Here is a 21423-nt window from a genome sequence, read left to right on the forward strand (position 1 = left end):
AAGCCCCAAGGTATCAGCCATTATTTTTCCTTTCCTAAAGCTAGATAGAAATGTAATATGTATACAGAGTTTCTAATTTATTTTCCTACTAACAAAAATAGGCATTTCTAGATAAATTAGGCAGTGTTCTAGAGTTGCCTTCATACAAAGAGGGAAGCAGTTTTGCTTAAAATTTTCAACTTGGCTTTAGTCTTCTGTTAAACATTACGGATGTGGGTGGGAAGATATCTGGAAAAAACCCTAAAACCTAACAAACAGGCAAAAATAATGCACTTTTTTTAATTGTAGAAAAGAGTTATGTGTGCAATTAGAATCTTTGTGTTTAAGGAGGCTGTTTAAAAAGTCCACACATTATTTAGTTTGAGAGTTATGCTTGCATTTTCATGTGTCTGTGTGCACATGCACATACAAATGGAGCTTCAGAGCCAATTAACATGAATACATTTTCCAGTCTTACGAATTCAAAAAAGTATATGAAACCAGTTGCACTCTCAGAAAATCACTGTAAACATTTTATTAAGAGATCAAGGTTGTATATCAAGTGTTTTCCTGAGTTATACACAATATACATGATGAAAACATTTCACTCAAAGGTATGCAGTGAGGAGGACCAGCAAGGTCAAAGGGTGAGTTATAGAAGCTCTGCTAACTGGGAGTTGTTACCCAATGATCTAATTCAAGTAAAAGTTTTCAACATAAATATATCTCACCTCTGATGATGTGTATTACTAAAATACGATGGGCATAGATTGCTCTCAATATAATTGCAAGCAACAAGATTATTGAGCATCTAGAATGAGTAGAACACAATAGCAGGTATGAGGGACATATAGAAAGATCCATCATAGTTCTGACCTTAAAGGCTCATATTGCACCTAGAGAGAAAGAATGGATTCATTTGGATTAAATACTGAAGTGATACAAATGGTATCTTGACATTTTGGAAAAGAGATTTTCTGTAGCATCTATGAAGTTGGCTCTCTCAGAAGTAGTGATTGGGGGATTAAAACAAAGAACCAACTTTATCTTGAACCCACTGGGTGAGCTAGAGTGAAGACAAGGTGGTAGCCTCTCTTCTTTGGAGTGCCTGGTATCCAAGCACCCCAGTGAGTGGCTTTCACCCTGGTGGGTATAGATAAGCATGTGACTTTGGATCAGGAGCAAAGCTGCCTGATTCACATGAATTAGCCAGTTCACAGGGTGAAGCGATTATTTGCAATGCTCGCCCAAGCAAATTGATGAATCCAGGGTGAACAGAATCAATGCACTGGCATTTGCCAAGCACAGATTCAGATTAAAACAGAATAAATTAGTTCCTCTTAGTCAGTTATTGCCTCAAGTAGGCGAGCTGAGGAAAAAGAGGTGCTAAGGTGCACATTGAATGTGAACGACCTTCTGTTTTCAGCTGAAGATCCAGAGCAAAAGACAGGGAATGTAAACAGACAGGGAATATGATATTGTAGCTCGGCAGGGAAAGTTCTGTGAGCAACTCAATTTCTTCCTCTGAATTGTACCCAGAATAGCACTGACTCCTATTTGCATAGACTGTTCAGAATGTAGACTTTTAATTTATTGTCAGATAAAATACAAATACCTGAAGTCTGAGTGACTTCGTGTCTGGAGTTTCCAATCTGAGGTTACAGACTGTCACCATGAAATGACAGCATTATTTGAAGCTAATACTGTAATTAATTTCTTACCACTCTACTCAGCCAGTATTAACAATGAATCATAACTGTTATCCAGCATACCTTAGTGGAGAGTCTTGTAGCCAGAGAATCCATAACCGTGTCTGACAGTCTCTCCAACTGAGAGAATGGGATGTGTAGCAAGGGAATATTTCAGGGATGGACATAATATGGTTTATGCTTGCAACTTGTGCTCAGCCAGAGAGAAAGCTAGTCTCCTGATGTTAATAGTCCCGCTTTTTCAGTATAGCTGTTCACAAAATAATTTAGAGAGTGAGACATGCTACAAAGTGGTATTGATGTACACTATGAACAAACTCTCTATAAAGAAATGTCAACCTGAAGACGCAGTCTTTTGTTGGTGGGGAAATAATAAACTATTTATGATTTTCCTATGATGTTCAATTGACATATGGTGCTTCTAACCCAGTGACAAATTAATTGACTTGGTTTAAAAAGAAATGGATGCAGCTTAATGAAGAAGGACAGAATATGCATCACAAGGCAGCTGGTTCCGCCACTGCTGGCTTATGGAGACAATATACATTGGACAGCCAATGAGTCTCTCTGTTGCATAAGATAGATTCTCTTTATAATAGAATTGCACGCTTTGTCTCTAAATGGGGTTATTATACACACCATTGCACAATGTTTGAAGAGCTTGGTTGGCCCTTGTAGAGGGTTAGGAGAGAAATAAATTGGAAAACAATCGTACTTAAGACCTTCAATCCATCAAACACTCCATATTTATCTAAATTACCAGCATGCTCTCCCAAAATACAAATCTGTATGATATACACATCTAGAATGTTAATACTGACCAGCCTTCACTTTGCTTTCATCAGTTAGGTTTCTATTGTAAACACAGACCAAAATTCATGCATGTTGAAGCCTGCTAATGCATTTCAGCGAGTTACCCCTGACTCCTTTTCCCTCTGCTCCTCCTATTTCCACTCTTTTGGTCCCTGAAGTTTCATTTGGGATTCTGTCTACCCACCATGAATACACGTGCATCACTTGGCCTGGGTTATTTAACTCTTAGAACTTTTTGACTTTGAATACGCCAACAGTTATAATGGTAATTCACTCCACTTCTTCACTTTTCTCCACACTTGTGATTCTCACTGTTCGGTTGCTCGGTTATTTCTCTAGAATAAATCCATTTCAATTCCCTTTATAAGGTTGGAAAAACCCTAGAAAATGGTGGTAGGAGAAGACAGGATAAATGGCAGCATTGTTCACTCTGTATGTGAAGATTGCATGCCTTATTAGAGGGTGTGGGCAGAGCACATTCAGCTGGTGTAGGTCCAGAGAGAAGGGAGCTGAGTCAGGCTCTTACCTTTATGTGCTCTAACCTGGCTCTCAACTTGATTTCACTTTCTGGCTCCGTCTTCTTCTGAGAATAGCATGTAGCCCTTAGGAATTATGTAGCATGGTTTCATCCAAATTCTTTCAGGCTTATAACATGTCTTGAAGCCCCAGAGGAAGCATCACACGGGCCAGTGATTCTTGAGTATATGACGAGTGGGTTTTTGACTCCTCACACTTTGGGCGTAAGGACACACCATTCATTCCTGTTAACCTTGGTATGCTCACTTATGAGACTAGGTAACAATATTTGCTTCTTCCAGCCTTTCTCCTCTGTGTCTCTGTTCTCCTTGCCAACAGCAATTGAAAAGTGTTATGCCTGGGAAACATTCGAAGGTTCTTGGAGTATGACGATCTTTTCAGTTTATGACATTATTATATCCCAAACCAGATTGCTTCCTCCTCCTCATTGTGGAGTTCTTTACTTTTCAAGTCTACCTATAATCTGGTGTAGAGGAAGGGGAGATGGAACAAATGGACAAAACAGTTGCACGGGCTTCTCCACATATTTATTACCCTCTTCAAACTGAATCTTGAAGCCTTGTCACAAGTGTTATTTTTCCAACAGAACACACATTAAGTGGCTATAGCAAATAAACTTGTCTCTTGACATCTTTCCCATTGCTTGCTACATCCATTTACTGGGAAGATTATATTGTAAGGTGTGACACGAGGTGTTGTTCAACAAAGGAAAATCACCACTTTGTAATTCTATTTGTTCAATTTTTCTTCTTTTCATGGTTTTTTGGATTTTCTTGTCATTTCTGGAATTATTTCTTAAATGGCAAGTATTATTTTTTGATGTATGTTTCTTCAGAATTTATTCCATCCAACTAATTCTTTTTTTTTTTTTGGTAATGTTTATTTATATATTTATTTTTGAAGGAGAGAGAGAGAAACAAGGCATGAGGGGGGAGGGGCAGAGAGTGAGAGAGACACAGAATCCAAAGCAGGCTCCAAGCTATGGGCTGACAGCTCAGAGCAGGGCTTGAACTCACAAACTGTGAGATCATGACCTGAGCCAAAGTCAGATGCTTAACTGACTGGGCCATCCAGGCACCCCACCATCCAACTAATTCTTAAGTTACATACGTTCTTTTGAAAGTAGAGTCTTTTTTTTTTGTGAGCAAATTTTTATAATTTGGTGAGGGGAAAAGGAAAATCCAAAGCAAACAGTAACAATGGGTATTAATGAATTTTCTTTTACTGATTTTTTTTAAAATGACTCTCATGTTCTCTGTCAAAAACAGACTATTAGATGACGATGCTAAGAAGACTTAGCTCCAGGTAGAAATTAGTTCCCATTTGCTTGGATGTGTCATTGATTGAGAGGCTTTTACTTATATTTTTTCCTTTAACATAATTACCTTAGGGAAATAAATATGTACAGAGATAAATGAGTAGACACACTAGTCTTTATCAATGTTTGTTCAAATTATTGCAGTTTAGAGAAATGGGAATCTGAAACTGAGATGCCTACGAAATAAATCTTTCCTTGTATGTAGTATCTTTAGTTCAAGAATCTGAAAACACATTACAAGCAATTAAGCTTTAGGGTACAAATGGGAATTCTATATTGTTTGTTGGTTAAATTTAATTACGAAATTATGATTTGCTTCGTGTTCCTAGCAAAGCCCTTTCTTTTAGTTCTACAGTGTGCACATCCTAGTTTTTGTGGCTTTTTACCTTTTCTCTCTAACTACTTCTAGATATCTCTTGTTCCCATGTCATATTTCCTAAAAGACTCAGTTTCCTTACTTCCTCCTTCTGATTTTTTCAAGCCTCTGTGACTTTTACTCCCCAAATGTTCTTGCAGCCCCTCTAAGGTCAGTGGTATCATCCTAACAGCCACCTCCCCCCGCCACCACCCCATCAGTCCCCTTTTCAGTCCCTCTCCTGTTTCTCCTCTTAGCTCATCCGATATCACTGACCACGCAAATCATGCCTCCCTTTTTAACGCTGCCATTTCTTGGTTGGGGGACATTTGGTTACTCTCCCTTATTCCTTTTCTCTGTGTATTTCTTTCTTACCTACCCCTGACCTTCCTTACCTACTCCTTTCCCAAAGACCTCGAATTCCTGGCCACCCCAGAAGCCATCTGTGGTTGGTGGAGCTGCTTTCATGGCTGTAGCCATGACCCACTTCCAGTTCCAATTTGCTCTTCAGTTCAAACTCTGGGACCTCATTTTCAACTCCTCTTGTTGATATCCCACTGCACCTCAACCTCAATCCGGACCCTCCTGATAATCAGAAGAGAATGTGGGAACAGTTCCCTCCCTCCTTCCCCACTCCTTCTTCCCTAGCTTCCTTGCCTCCATCACCATCACCCTCCAGCCCCGACGATGTCCATGTTAGAAGCCTTGGAGTCTTGTTGGCCCAAATCCCACTGATGCTACTTCAGGAATGTCTTCATATATACCTCCTTTCCAACCCAGTTGCCTTAGGTCCATCAGTTTTCATCTTCTGCTTATCCTGGTGCCCTGAGCAGTCTCCTCATTTTGTTCTCTGCCTTCCTGAAGGAGCTCTTCTTCTGAAGACAAACCTGGCATGGCTTACCCTTCCCTCCCAAACCACACAGCGTGGAATGTACCCGAGCCCAGCCAGTTCTCTCTACTACTTCCTCCTGTGCACAGACTGAATAGACCCTCTTCTCCCCTGGCCTATCTCTGGACCTTGGCCTAAACAGCTTTTCTTTTCTCTCTCTACTTGGGGAAAACCCCTACTCCTTCTTCAAGCAACAATTCAAATGACTTTCTTGAAACCTCCCCCACTCCCTACCTATACTGGTCACAACACTTGCCCCAATCTTCCATTGCTGCCCTTGTGTCTCGGTCATGGGATCATAAGTGTAGGTAGAGAGAGACTTTTCCTTCCTCACTTGCCTTACTATTTGTGTCCAAATGCCAGGCACATGTAAGCCCTTGACCAGGGTTGGCTCGACGCTCTCTTGATAGAATCTACGGTGAATGTACCCAGGGGGCACTCTGAAGTAACCTAGACGGTTCCACATTCTCCTGACCATTCTGGCTAAGGCACTTTCCCTGTCTTGATGGGGCTGATTCTCTCCCTTGTGCTTATGCTCTCCACCAGGAAAAAGAGAAATTGTATGTGGAACTCAAGCACATCCTGGCAAGGCAGCCCGGCCCCGAGGCTGCAGAGCAGCTACAGATCTACCGCCACACGCTGCGGGAGAAGACCAAGCAGCTGAAGGTAAGTGGGAGGCTCCACGGTTTCCTGGACAATCCCACTGCCTCAGTACAAGGGGCCTGTCTCCCAAAGCCATACTCCACAGAGGTTGACCTTTTTACTTTTTTAGAATTCCTGTCCCAGGAGGAGCAGGGCACGTCTCAGAGCTATCCCCCACCCAGCATGTAGACTAACAGATAATAGAGCTCACAATTCTGTTTCCTGAATGGGAGTGGTGAGCAAAAAAGAAAGGGTTGGAGAGAGGATGGTGGCACCAGAATGGAAATTCGGGGATGGAGTGAGTAGGGACTATCTCAAGATGAGGTAGAGGATTCGGATGGTGTGGAAGAGCAGAGGAACTATTTTAATGCCATCATCCACTGAGGCAGACCACTGTGCCAAAGCAGGTTTTGCGATTCCATTCCACCTGAAACAAATGTACAGGAAGCACAGGCTCCCCAGCCCCCAGGGCCCTCCTTCACGACCATCTCTCAAATGAGTTGCAATGAAAGGAAAGTAAAATCATTTTAGAATTCTGTTAGCATAAGTTCCCTTCTAGGTGCCTTAAGAACCTCAGCTGGGGAGACGGAGTGTTTTATTATTACACGTGCCCTTTAAAAAGTTTTCTCAGAAACTGTGTGTTCCCATTATATTTGGAGCTTTACCTCCTAAGCAAGTACTTAGATATTCTTGGCATGCCAGGGAAGTCTTTTACACACGCATGCACGGAATGTAGCACATGCCAGCTGAATTCTGGCACTTACCTACAGGAAGAGGGTGATGCTCCTGCCTTTCTGCCTGGGGTAACATAGATGCCGTGTGACTAATATAGTCGCTAATCCTCTCACAAATAGCCCCATGTACAATCACATCCTTCTTTAAAAAGGCAGATGAAACAGAAGTGTAATTAGAATACTAATTTCCAACTTATCACTCACAGTGTTTATTTCACACGAGTATCCTGGAACATAGTTTGCGTTTTGCATGAGGCATAATCTTTTGATCATGTTCATCCTTCTCAACAATTGAGTAGCGCAAACAAAAATGAAAGCTCATTTTCTCACATGTCTGTCTTCACGCCACTGTCTGATAGCCACACTCAGCGCTGGGTAGCATTATGTGGCTCACAGGAGCTTTTTGGTATTTTTAACTCTTTAACGCAGCAAATCTAGATATTTTTTGCTCTGATGACATATGACTCCTGGTGGAAGAGGTTCAGAAGTACTGAGCTTTCTGCTAGTTTGTCCTCATTATCTAGACTCTTTTAGGAAATGCTATATTCATTGTTTGGAAACAGAGCCTTGGTTCCTAATTGCTTAACTATTAGGCAGATTTTCTCCCAACATGAAAGTCTTATTCTTTAGCTCATGATAGCATAGTCAGAATCACTTTCATAGTGATTAAGAGAAAGAGTTCAGAAGGAGGTGAACACACAAAGGACAAAGATCCTCCTTTTGTGCAAATTTTTAACATCGTGAGCGAGGGAAAACCAAATCCGAGTCTGCTGCATGCCCCTTAGAATGGTAACCTTCCTTTCTTCCCTTTGGTTTCTGTGGAGTTTGCCCCTAGCTTGGGCCTGCTTTACATATCCGGTTCAGGTGAGGAAATCCCCACCCTTCCTGCCCAGCCAAGACGAGCAGCATCTATTGCACACCGCAGTGGAAGAGGTAGGTGATCAGGGTTCCTATTACACACGCTTTAGACTCTCTTGCGTGCATATCATAGCTCCCTGCTTCTCAGAGGAATGTGTTGCTGTGCCTGGAGGAAGAAAGAACCTGTGAAGAGTCCCAAAGAGCACAGTAAAGAGGTGATAGACGTTTAGCAGAACAGCAACCTAGGACAACACAGACACTGAATGTTCCTACTTAGCGGTGGCGGTGGCAGGATGGTTCCAGAATAATTTTTACCATAATCCTCAAATGAATCACTCTCCTTAGTGATGACTTCCCGGAATGCTTTTTAAAAAGGCTTTAAAAGCAATTTTATACTGTGTGCCTGGGAGTTTTTCTGTCTCTACTCACAGTATTCTTGAAACATATTACACCATTCATGTGTGAGCCTGGTTGAATGTGGCCTGATAGTTCCTTTAAGCAGAGGTTTCATTAAGTTTGTCACTGGATTATGAGCCTTCAGACCTCAGTCGGAGTTTACCTAGGTGCAGATCTTGAGAGTGGGCAGAAGGGTGAGGAGTAGCTGTTAGACTTGGACATGGTTTTGTAACACGAGCCTCACTGAGGTAAATGGCAGCAAATCAGGAAAAATTTTCAGAAAAGTACATTGTCTCACTGAGTACCTTCTGTTAATGTTGCTTTATTTGTCACTTTAGGTTTTGTCTTCCGAGCTGAATATGTATGAATCACAGACCCAAGAATATAAATATGAGATCGAGAAACTTACCAATGAACTGATGAACTTAAAGAAGAAATACCTAGCTCAGAAACGTAAAGAATACATTCAGAAGTAAGTAAGAATTCATCAAATGTTCTTCTTTTTTTATTTTATATTAAATTAATTTTTAAAATTTAATTTATTGTTTAATTTACATCAAGTTAGTTAGCATACAGTGCAACAATGATTTCAGTAGTTTCCTTAGTGCCCCTAACCCATTTATCCCACCCACCCCCCAAAATCCCTTCAGTAACCCTCTGTTTGTTCTGCATATTTAAGAGTTTCTTATGTTTTTGTCCCCCACCCCGTTTTTATATGCTTCCCTTCCCTTATGTTCATCTGTTTTGTATCTTAAAGTCCTTATTTGAGTGAAGTCGTACAATATTTGTCTTTCTCTGACTAATTTCACTTAGCATAATACCCTCTAGTTCCATTCATATAGTTGCAAATGGCAAAATTTCATTTTTTGATTGTCGAGTAATACTCCATTGTATATATATATATACACACCACATTTTCTTTATCCATTCATCCATTGATGGACATTTGGGTTCTTTCCATACTTTGGCTATTGTTGATAGTGCTGCTATATATATTGGGGTGCTTGTATCCCTTGTAAGCAGCATACCTGTATCCCTTGGATAAATACCTAGTAGTGCTATTGCTGGGTTGAAGGGTAGTTCTATTTTTAATTTTTTGAGGAAACTCCATACCGTTTTCCACAGTGGCTGCACCAGTTTGCATTCCCACCAGCAGTGCAAAAGAGATCCTCTTTCTCTGCATCCTTGCCAACATCTGTTGTTGCCTGAGTTGTTAATGTTAGCCATTCTGACTGGTATGGGGTGATATCTCACTGTGGTTTTGATTTGTATTTCCCTGATGATAAGTGACATTGAACAGTGTTTCATGTGTCTGTTGGCCATCTGGATGTCTTCTTTAGAGAAATGTCTGTTCCTGTTTTTAGCCCATTTTTTCACTGGATTATTTGTTTTTTGGGTGTTGAGTTTGATGAATTCTTTATAGACTTTGGATGCTAACCTCTTATCTGAAAGGTTGTTGTCAAACATTCTTCTAATTGTATTGTGCTGATTACCTGCTGATAAGAAAATAATTGGCAGACAGCCATGGGGTCGCAGCAGAATCCACTGGGGTAAAGTAGGTTACAGGGTGAACAAATGACATTCTACCAATCCCCCCTGGTTTGTGTCAGAGCAAGATGCATGTCTCATTTGATACTGGGGCCTCTCCTTAGGACCCTATCAGGGTCCTAATACCGATGGATCTAACACAGAGCAGAGGAAATAGTCTCCCCCCCTCCCCCACACTGTTCTCATGGTTTGGAGATAATTATGCCATGACAGTGTTTGCAAATGAGGTTTACAATCAGACTTGCAGGAACTGAAAGCATGTCCACATTTAAAACCACAGGTAATTTTGCTAAGGGGTTTAGGCTTGGTAAAGCTTCCAATGATGCATCTTGTGCCATAGTAATGATGACCAGCCCACGAATGACTATTACCTATGTTTTAGATAATCTAGCTCTGAACCATCTTTATGTCTAATAACTGACGTCAGTATCTGCTGGGGGTATTGACGTGAGCTCTTATTTTTCTAGGAGATGCTAATACGGTCTCAGGTTAACATTTTGGGTTTCGGGATGCGTGCATGTGGAAGAGTAAATGTTCTTTTCACTTTGTTATCATCATTTGCCTAATGTTAGAGTGAGATAGCAGGCCTGGATGAATCAGTAAATTTGAACCGTGGCTTGGCTGAGTGGCATTACCCAGCTCAGCTAGTTAATTCCGTAGTACTCACATTGTGGGTGTAAGTCAAGTTTGGTATTTCATTCGCGTGGGCATTGCAGGGACATAGGAAAAGAGGTATATCCGCCTATGATTCATTAGTGGCAAACAGCTATTTAAAGTAACTGGATGCAAATTGATTTGCCAGTAAAAATTTGCCCTTCATGTAAGTCAGAATATTCTCCTGCTCCACATTCAGATGCCAGCTCCTTGGTAGAATAAAATCCTGCTAAAAATTTGAGCTAATTCCTTTGGGTCTGTCTTAATGTATGGGTCTAGCAACTACCCAATATGGAATCACTGGTGGGATTTATTAAGCATGCAGGTTCCCAAGCCCCACTTCCAGATGGTTGGCTTTGGCAGGCTCTGGATGAGTCTCAGAAATGTGTAGTTCCAACACTCTTCAGGTGGTGTCCATGCACACTGAAGCTGGAGAAGCACTGATATTAATCATGTGACTCAATGTTGGAAGGGAGACATTGTGGTTTTCTCTTAGGGCGGCAAGGTTGAGCTGGTAAGATGTCAACATGGCTAGTTCCTGTGTGAGGTACACGTCTAGCTCAGCAGCCTACACTTTTGAACTTGTACCCCCCATTTATATGCATATATATTAAATATATATTTATGTTGTTTTATTTTATTTTTTAAATCTTTTTTAATTTTTTATTATTTTTTATTTTGAGAGATAGAGAAATGAGCAGGAGAGGGTCAGAGAGAGAGAGGGAGACATAGACATTGAAGCAGGCTCCAGGCTTTGAGCTGTCAGCATAGAGCCTGACACGGGGCCTGAACCCATGGACCATGAGATCATGACCTGAGCTGAAGTCGGACACTTAACCGACTGAGCCACCCGGCACCCCTATGTTAACTTTTAAAATGAAATTTTATTTTAGAATGGTTTTGTGTCACCGATATATTTTAATTTTTTATGCTTATTTATTTAATTTTGAGAGAGAGGGAGAGAGTGAGGGAGACAGAGAATCCCAACCAGGCTCTACACTGTCAGTGCAGAGCCCAATGTGGGGCTCGAACCCATGAACTGAGAGATTATGACCTGAGCTCAAATCAAGAGTTGGACACTTAACTGACTGAGCCACACAGGCATTCCTATTATTTTAACTTTTAAAAAATGTTTATTAATTTATTTGAGAGAGAGAGAGGGAGAGAAAGGGAGGAAGAAGGTGTGAGGGAGGGAGGGGCAGAGATAGAGGGAAAGAGAGAATCCCAAACAGGCTCTACCCTGTCAACAGAGGCTGATGTGGGACTCAATCTCATGAACCATGAGATCATGACCTGAGCTGAAGTCAAGATTCAGATGCTTAACTGACTGAACCACCCAGGCACCCCTAATTTTTATATCACATGCAAAATGCTATTGTGACTTTGTGAGTAAATTATTAGTAAACTGAGGTTTTGTTTTTAATTTTTGAAGACAAAATGTGGGCAGAATCTGAAATATCTTCTTGGCACTTCCCAGTGGGTTATCTTACTCATCTTCCAGAGTACATGCATCTGTTTTGGAGACCAGCAGCCTAATTTGCACAGTTACAAATAACTGGGTTGGCTAAACAGTTATCTTTCTAGAGCTGACTAACTTCCCTACCTTGGCCCTGCAGTTTGGCCCAGTCGCCTTTGACCTTACTGATCTCCCACCCACACTTTTCTGGACACCAAGAAGATATTGAGCCAAAAGAAATGCCCTCCTGTTGCCTCAGTCCCACCCAGTGGCGCATCTACTAAAATCGCACTGCCCCCAGCCATAGGCCACTTCTAGGTATTTAACTTAAAAAGGAAATACAGTTAAATCAGATTAAAAATTCAGTTGCTTAGTTGCACTAGTCACATTTCAACTGCTTAATAACCACTTGGAGGTAGTGGATGCCACATTGGGCTCTGGGTAGAGAATGTTGCCATCATTGTGGAAACTTCTTTTGGGTAGCACAGCTGTACAGTCTTTGCCTTTACCTGTCCTCTTCTTTCCCTAAATTGCTCACTAATAGCCATCCTGACCTAGTTAGGGTGCCATTCGCAGTTCCATTTCGAAGGGGATTCATAAACTGGAAGTAGACAGAGATAGGGGTTCATAAGAGAAGAGCAAAAGGACTCAAGTACTAAAGAAGGTTTGCTGCAGCAGGAACAAGAGTGCTGAGATGGTGTGGCCTGGAAGGGAGAAGGCTAAGGGAGCCATGGTGCTGGTCTATAAATACATTACAAAGGAAATATAAAGGAGACATCATTCCCGTCAGCCAGCTTACAGCAAGCCAAAAGCATTATGCTTACGTTCCTTCAGAGAGGAAAACTTGGGTTATTTTAGGCAAGAGAGGGCTGGAGGAGGTGGTGTTTGCTGAATCCACCGGCAGTCAGGGGGTAGACAAGTTGCCAAGCACTTGAAGGAATCCTCTTAACTGGATCCACTCAAGGCTAAAGCTTTTGTCCTATTTATGGAGGATGATTTTTTTTATAATAATGAAATCAATTTTGCTAAGAGACTTGCTGGATTGATTAACCAATCCTCTTCAGGTTCTTTCCAAATGGAAGAATTTAGAATAATCTCTGTAGATGTTCTCCCCACACTTGCTCTTTATAAAATAGCAACTCATGCCACTTTTGCCTTAATGCTTGCTTTCATTTTTCTCAAACACCCTTTCCATCAAGTTTCCTTCCTGACATGTACCCCCACCTATCTGCCTCTGACCCCCCTGCCCCAGACCCCCAGGTTTGTCTAGAGTTAGTAGAACTTCTCAGATTCTTTCCCAAAATGTGGAATTCACTCCTGTAAGGTAAATCACTTCTAGTTGTCAAATCTAATTGGTTTGGTTTTAGTTGTTAGCTTAATTCTTATTTTTAAAAAAGGGATTCCAACCATGTTTTCTCTAAGACCCCTGAATTCACAATAGGGAATTTGTATAAATTTAAGGTACCTCTGCAGGAAACGTGTGTGTGTGTGTGTGTGTGTGTGTGTGTGTGTGTGTGTGTGTAAAGGAGATCTATGTAGAAGATACATTATAGATTTTAGGGTAGGACTCCCTTTGTCTGTTTGCCCAATGTACTACCTTATTTATTTTTCTCATATTTTCTTGTATCTTAAACTATCTCTAATAATAACTTCTGCTTGTCTAAAGTTATAGTAAAATTTGTATTTTGTAAATGTCCAAGTTTGATGAAGATACCTTATGTGTATAGTGAATATTTATGTTTCTACTGAAAATTTGGAATTGAAAAGTTGATAAATGATGAATTAGTCATTATATCTGAGCCAAAGAAAGATTCTTCTGGTGGATCTTTGGAACTAAACAGATGTTTTACAGAACAGGAAGATGATTACAAGTCAGAAGTCTCAAGTCCATAGTGACTGAGTTATAATGAGGTCTTATGTCCACATTTAGATCAACATTAAGAGGGCACATTTAATTGTGTCTTTCCTTAATTTTATGTGTTACCAGCGAACACCTAATTAGATTTAAACAACCACCTTGTCTAAAACTGGAAGCTTTAATCAAAGCAGTTTTCAATGGCTAACTCACCCTGGGAACTTAGAGAACACCAAACTTAGAAGAGGAAAAAGATGTTAAGGAAGTTAACTTTCACCTCCTCTCTTACAGAAATAAGGACAGAATATCCATGGATGACACCTTGTCAATGGTCAAGCCAACTGGCCCTCGTTTTACTGGGGGTGGATTTCCTCTCAACAGGCCATCCAAAGTGAAGTCCTAACTTGAAGCTCCTGCCTGGTCCAGTAGGGCAGCTCATGAAAATTCTCTTTGAAACATTTTGGAGGAATCTTTTTCAAATCCTTTGGATCACAAATATTTAGACAAATCAGTGCTCAAATTCCAAGATGGAAAGAAATGCAAATCTATCATCGTCATGTACATAAAAGAATGGTGACATTCTATTTGGTCCACATGGATATTAACAGATTGTAATTATATCATTCAATTAGGGTTACACATTGCATAAAGCAGATCTTTTGTTACTACTACATTGATTGATTTGAAATGCATCCTCTATCTAGACACTCCGTATAGATGAAATTTTGGGTCTGAATTTCTTTATTATAAACATTGCTGTATAGATTTTACATTAAAGTATTTTTGAAATGCAGTGCATTTCCTTTTAATAAGAATCTATTTTAATTATTCCTCATTAACAAGTCATTGCATGAGGTGAGAAAAAAGGACAAACTCTCAAGTATTTAAAAAGTGTTTTGAGAATGATTTCTATGTGGAATTTCTTTTCAGGCCTTAGGTATGAAAATCTATTCCAAAGAGACATACTAATAAATACTTCATCATAAAAAATAAAAAAGAACCTTTGTAGAGATTTTGATCTTTGCTTTGGTAGAGTATGTAATTAAAGTTTAAAACTACTGTGAGAAATGTTTAACATAGGATTTGATTCAGAGGAACCAAGACTTTAAAATGCGGGGTTTGGGCTGGTATCCTCTGAAGACCTTGCGTTTCTTAGACCTCCTGCTTGGAGAACAGAATTATATAGGACAGGGATTTGTTTGGCTTTCAGGCTGCAGGCCAACATTTGGAGTCATTGAATCCATTGTATTTTCTTTCTGTTGAAGCCACAATTACTTGGACTTCAGTTCAAAGTCTCCTTCTTCAGAGTGCTGATTCAGTAATATTATGTGAGGACATTGTGGTCATCCCCCTCACAAGAACTTGACCTCTGTGATTTTTTTAAATTATAGAAGAGTAAGCAGCTCAGGGTTAAGCAAGGATATTGCAAGTGGATCATTCCATTTGTGCAATGGGACCAAGGTTCCCATTGCAGGGAGCAGGAGACTCAATGATGTCAGGATGCTTGTTCAGATTATACGGAGAGGTGGGATTTTGGAGGGATTGTGTACATGTCTTCAGTTCACCATCCGAAGCAGAGCCAAGGCAAGGATAGCCATGACGTGATTTATCATGAAGTGATCCCAAGGAAACCCGCTAAGAGTGGGGAAGTGGGTCAGAGACGGGAAGGGAGTCAAGCTAGGTGCAATTTCAAGTCAGGTTCCATGGTGGGTGACTTTGGCTACATTTTCCAGGGGGCTCAGGAGACAATGAAATCACACTCGGAGCTGTCCTCTTCAGGGGAAGGCAGCTGGAGTATTTATAACCCTGATGCCAGCAGTCTTTGGTCAAGGACTGCTCTGGAAGGGTTCGCTCCAGCAGCCTGGGGGCAGCCCTGAGACAGAAACTGCAGCTGCTGACTGTCAGCAGTGAAAATGCTAAGGGCGGGGAGTGAGGGCTGGTGGTTGTGGGAGTGGGGGAGGCAGTGCCATCCTCTGCTGCTTTTCCCACATGGTCCCAGGAGAAAAAAATGACAGATGGAAATCACCCTCTACTGTAGATGGTGACTGTGGTGAGATGTGGACATCAACTCTGTGTACCATGTAGGAGTGCGGAGGATGGGGATGTACCCCAGAGAATTTGCCAAGAGCACCTTAAACCTAAAGAGTCATGGTGGGACCACTTCCATTTTGAAAATCACTGATGTTATCTTGCCTCAGGGCCATATTTTGTTTAGACAAAAGTCTTTTGCAGGTAAGGTAAAACAAGGCAGTTATTACACATGTACAACCCTGGAGATTTTCCAGTCCATTCAGGGACATTCTGAGATATATCTCTAGCCAACCTCCTACTGAGTCCTTGGGTGGCTTTATGAGAGGTTCAATTATTTTTTTAATAAAATTTTTAACATTTATTAATGTTCGAGAGATAGAGAAAGAACACGAACAGGGGAGTGGCAAAAAGAGAGGGAAACACAGAACCCAAAGCAAGCTCCAGGCTCTGAGCTGTCAGCACAGCTTGATCTCACAAACCGGGAGATCATGACCTGAGCTGAAGTTGGACTCTTAACCAACTGAGCCCCCCAGGTACTCCTACGAGAGGTTCACTTCTCTGAGGAAAAGGGGTCTGTGATTCTTGATCTATCCCAGTATGGTAAAGACTTTGGAGGCCAACACTGGTTTCAAGTTGTGGCTCATTATAACAATAAGTTGTTGTTTTTTTTTTAATTTTTAAAATGTTTTATTTATTTTTGATAGAGAGAGAGAGACAGAACATGAGAGGGGAAGGGGCAGAGAGAGAAAGACACAGAACTGGAAGCAGGCTCCAGGCTCTGAGCTAGCTGTCAGCACAGAGCCTGACGCGGGGCTCGAACCCACGAACGTGAGATCTGACCTGAGCCGAAGTCGGAGGCTTAACCGACTGAGCCACCCAGGCGCCCCAACAATAAGTTGTTTTAAGGATTAAATGAATTAATGCGTAGTTAAGATTAGAACAATATCGCACATAGTAACTGTTCAGTAAATATCTGCCATTATTATTATTACAGAGATAACTTATGTTTTGAAATTAGAGAATAAATATTTTTACATTACTAATAATAACAGATGACACAATAATGTTGGGATGGAGTTGAACTGGTAATGTGATTTATAGTTGAATATCTTGTGGAAATGCCACATTGGATACCTAATGAAAAACGCTGTATATATACTTTTTGTAACTGTGATTTGGGGACAGATCCTTCACCTTCAGAAATCAGAGATCCAGAGGGAAAGACCCTAATGGCTCTTGCTGCCCATCTTCTTGTTTTTCTTCATGGGGTGGAGAAGGGTGGTCAGCCTCAGTGGATGACCAAGATCCCAGGAGCCAAGATGGTGCAGTCTCCAGGAGATGACACAGCAGCTCTCTAGGCTCCATATGCTTATGCTCAAACAGAGGAGGAGTAAATTAATACTTGAAAAGTGGAAGGTACTGCCGCTGCATCTCATTTACTGCGCACCCTGACAGCCCAGGGTATTCTAAGCAATAACAACTTAGGTGCAGGTGTTACCACTGCAGCCACAGTACAAAAGTGAGTCATTAAAAACACTGAGATTTGCAAATCATTAAAGATAACTGTGAACTCACAGTGGGCTGAGGTGCTTTTAAAATAACAAATTTGAGCTGCATTGTAAAACAACATTAGGAGATAGTACAGTAGCATCATTTTACCCTGCGGTTTTCAGAGTTTCAGAAAGGAGTCATGTTGCTAAACCAGCCATTGACTCTACTGGACCGATGGGGGAGCTGGTAGGGTTTCTCTGTGGATAGAGAGAGACATGATAAAACGGACTCCCTGGTCATTATTTGCTGATCATAGCTTCTCAGTGACTGCTCTTATAGACAGGTTTTTTATTGTGCTTACCACTAAAGAAATTGCCCAGAGCAAAGGTCTGTTGCTGTGATAAGCCATAGAGACAGAGGTAGTTACGCTAAGAGGAGACAGCAGCAATTCTCTGATCGTGGGCTGTAATTTTGCTATAAAAATTTATCCAGGGTTGATAATTATCATTTGATCTCCTGGCTTGCTCAGCCAGATTCTGAAGTTTCACCTAGGCCAAGGTACCCATTGGAAAATACTATATAATGAATTTTGAGCAATGTGACATTTCAGAGCCTGGACTGTTTGAGGAAAGTTACTAGGTCTCTTAATAAATATAATCAATTATATGGAGATCTAGCTGGAATAGGATCAAAAGGAGGGCATTTAAAAATATTAGAATGGAAAATCGTTTGAAAATATATGTCACTATTTTCTTTGTGGTGGATAGGAAGTATTTTTATGACATTATTCATTTTTAACTCCTAATTCAATGCTGTTTTAGTATACCATTTCTCATATCTATTATTTAAAAGTTCCATTAGGACTTTGAGACCCATTAGAATTTTATAACAGTATAAATGTGGTATCAACAGGGTACCATTTTTCTTTTTTATAAGCAAAGATAGCTTTTCCCCCTTTATTATAAAGTACCTGATTGAAAATATCGGTCGAAAATTAGAAGATACTAATGAGCAAAAAGAAGCAAAGGGCATTAATAATCCTATCATCTCTTGATAGTTATCAGTTGTTTCCTGGGTCCAATGCTCTGCTCAGGGAGCATCACCCACATGGGTTGCCTCTTCTATTTGTTCATGCCTACCATTTGTTCTGACTGTTTGGTGTTAATCATTCCCAACTGTTAAATGTTTTGAATGTTACCTCTGAACTATTACTATTTTATGATCTTGAGTGTATCTTTCTGGACATTTAAAATAAGTTATATAAACACAGTTTTTATTTTTAAAAATTGAAGATATAATTGAGATATAATTTATATATAACAAAAGCATATATTTTAAGTGTGAAGTTTAGTGGTTGTGACAAGTGCATATACCCAAAGAACCGCTGCCACAGTCACCACCTTCTGAGAATGCCCTTGTGTCCCTTAGCAATCAATATTCACAGCCACCACCCAGCCTAAGCAACAATGGATCTGTTTTTCATCATTATGTATTCGTTACATCTTTCTTAGAATTTTGTATAAATGGAAACATACACTATACACTGGTGCCTGTTTTTCTTTTTCGTGTAGTGTGTTTTTTGAGATTCACCCATGTTGTTGTATCAGTAATTCATTCATTTTTATTGTTGAGTAATATTCTCTTATATTGACCTGATACAATTTGTCCATTGATTTACCTATTGATGGGAATTCAGATTGTTTCCAGTGTTTGGTTATTATGAATCGAGTTGCTATGAACACTTATGTACAAGTCTTTACATGAAAAAATATTGTCATTTCTCTTGGGTAAATGCTGAGGAACGAAATTGCTGGATTAAAAGGTAAGTGTACATTTAACATGATAAGAAACTGCTGAACTGTTTTCCTAACAGATTGGACCATTTTACATCCTTACTATTAATGTGTGTCAACTGCAATTATTCTAATCCTTGTCAATATTCAGTATTGTCAGTATTTTTTAAGTCATTCTTTTGAATAAATAGTGCTATCTTATTGTAGTTTAAATTTGTATTTCCTGATAATAATATTAAGCAACATTCATGTGCTTTTGGTCATTCATATGTGACATGTCTTTAATCTTTTGTGCACTTTTTATCATATTAGGTTGTAGAAGCTTTTTGTAAGTTCTGGATACAAAACCTTTTTCAAATTTATGGATTGCTAATATTTTCACCCAGCTTGCAACTTATCTTTTCACTTCTTAACAGTGTATCTTGAGGAGCAGACATTTAAAATTTTAATAAGGTACAACTTATTTTTATTTTCTTATGTGGTTTGTACTTTTCTTGTCCTAAGTAATTTGTGCCTCTTCCAAGATAGTAATGATTTTTTAATCTGTGTTTTCTTCTAGAAGTTTTAGCTTTTATGTTTATATTTATGATCCATTTAGAGTTAGTTTTATGTATGGTGTGAGGTTAGAGTAGAAGTTCATCTTTCTTCCATATGGATATCCAGTTGTTCAGTACCATTTTCTGAAAAGACTGTCATTTCCCCATTGAATTGCCTTGGCACACTTACAGAAAATCAATTGACTCTTCAACTAGTTCTGTTTATGAACTCTGTTCTGTTCTATAGTTCCTTATCTATCTCTCTTGGTAACAATAGCTTTATAGCAAGTCTTAAAATTAGATGGTGTAAGATCGTCAACTTTTTTGTTCTGTAGAATTATTTTTATTATTCTAGATCTTTTGCATATCTATATACAGCTTAGAATCAACGTGTCAGTATCTACAACAAAGCCTGCTGGGAATTTGGTTGGGACTGCCCTGAATCTATAGATTGATTTAGGGAGAATTATCATTTTAACAATATTCAGGCTTTCAATCCATGGATATAGTATATGTTCTAATTTATTTAGTTTTAATTTTTTAAAAATTTTTACTTATTTATTTTTTTTTTGAGAGAGAGAGAGAGAGAGAGCAAGCTTAAGTGGGGGAGGGGCAGAGAGAGAGGGAGACAGAAATCTGAAGCAGGCTCCAGGCTCTGAGCTGTCAGCAGAGTCCAAGGTAGGGATTGATCCTATGACCATGACCTGAGCCAAAGTTGGATGCCCCTATTTAGATAGTTTAAAATTCTCTCAGCAACTTCATGTAGTTTCAATGTACAGATATTGTACATATTTTCTTACATTTATGTCTAACTGTTTTGTATTTTCTGATGCTACTATAAATGGTATTTTAGTTTTTACTTTCCATTTGTTATTGATATGTAGAAATGCAACTGATTTTTCTATATTTGTTTATATTCTAGGATGTTACTTCATTAACTTGTTTACAGTTTTTTGGGATTATGTAAATTATTATATAAACATAAACATATTTCTTACAAATAAAGACTGTTTCTTTTTGTTTCCAGTCAGTATTCTTTTTATTATTTGTTTCTTTGTTCATAATTGCCATACTTGTATTGGCCAGGACTTTTAGTACAATGTTAAGTTGAAATGGTGAGAGCAGTTATCTGTCTTGTTCTTGATGTGAACTGTAGTGTACTTCAACATGAAATATACTGTTAGCTGTAGGATTTTCACAGATGCCTTTTATTGGGTTTATTTCTTGTTTGCTAAGAGGTGTTAATCATGCATGTATATTGAATTTCATCAATCTTTTTTTTTGCATGTTGAGATAATCACGTTTTTTCCTCTTTTATTTTGTCAACATGGTGAATCACTTTGATTTTCTTTTTTTAATTTTTAAATTTTATTTAAATCCACGTTAGTTAACATATAGTTTAATAATGGTTTCAGGAATAGAATTTAGTGACTCATCACTTACATATAACACCCAGTGCTCATCCCACTAAGTGTCCTCCTTAATGCCCATCACCCATTTAGCCCATTCCCCTACCCAAGACCCGTCCAGCAACCCTCAGTTCTATTTGAGACTCTTAGGGCTTGCCTCCCCTTCTCTTTTTATCTTGTTTTATCTTCCCTTTCTGTGTGTTCATCTGTTTTGTTTCTTAAATTCCCCATCTGAGTGAAATTGTATGATATATATCTTTCCCTGACTTATTTTGCTTAGCATAACTCACTGTAGTTCCATCCATGTTGCAAATGGCAAGATTTCAATCTTTTGATCACTGACTAATATTTCATTGTGTGTGTGTGTGTGTGTATACATATATATATATATATATATATATATATATATATATATAGCAC

At 39.4% G+C, this 21423-nt stretch overlaps 1 protein-coding gene across 3 annotated transcripts in view; it reads left to right on the forward strand.

Moving 5' to 3' along the window:
- CFAP58 (cilia and flagella associated protein 58) overlaps nucleotides 1-14755 on the forward strand; it is a 131116-nt gene extending 116361 nt beyond the window's left edge. For all 3 annotated transcript variants that reach the window (XM_029932535.1, XM_029932536.1, XM_029932534.1), the window contains 3 exons: nucleotides 6147-6266; nucleotides 8569-8702; nucleotides 14035-14755. In XM_029932535.1, coding sequence (XP_029788395.1) covers nucleotides 6147-6266; nucleotides 8569-8702; nucleotides 14035-14146 — 366 coding nt within the window. In that variant the 3' untranslated portion in view covers nucleotides 14147-14755. The remainder of the gene's footprint in view (nucleotides 1-6146; nucleotides 6267-8568; nucleotides 8703-14034) is intronic.
- Nucleotides 14756-21423: the final 6668 nt, after the last annotated feature.

This window comes from Suricata suricatta, chromosome 2 (genome assembly GCF_006229205.1).
Source record: "Suricata suricatta isolate VVHF042 chromosome 2, meerkat_22Aug2017_6uvM2_HiC, whole genome shotgun sequence".
Classification (NCBI taxonomy): domain Eukaryota; kingdom Metazoa; phylum Chordata; class Mammalia; order Carnivora; family Herpestidae; genus Suricata; species Suricata suricatta.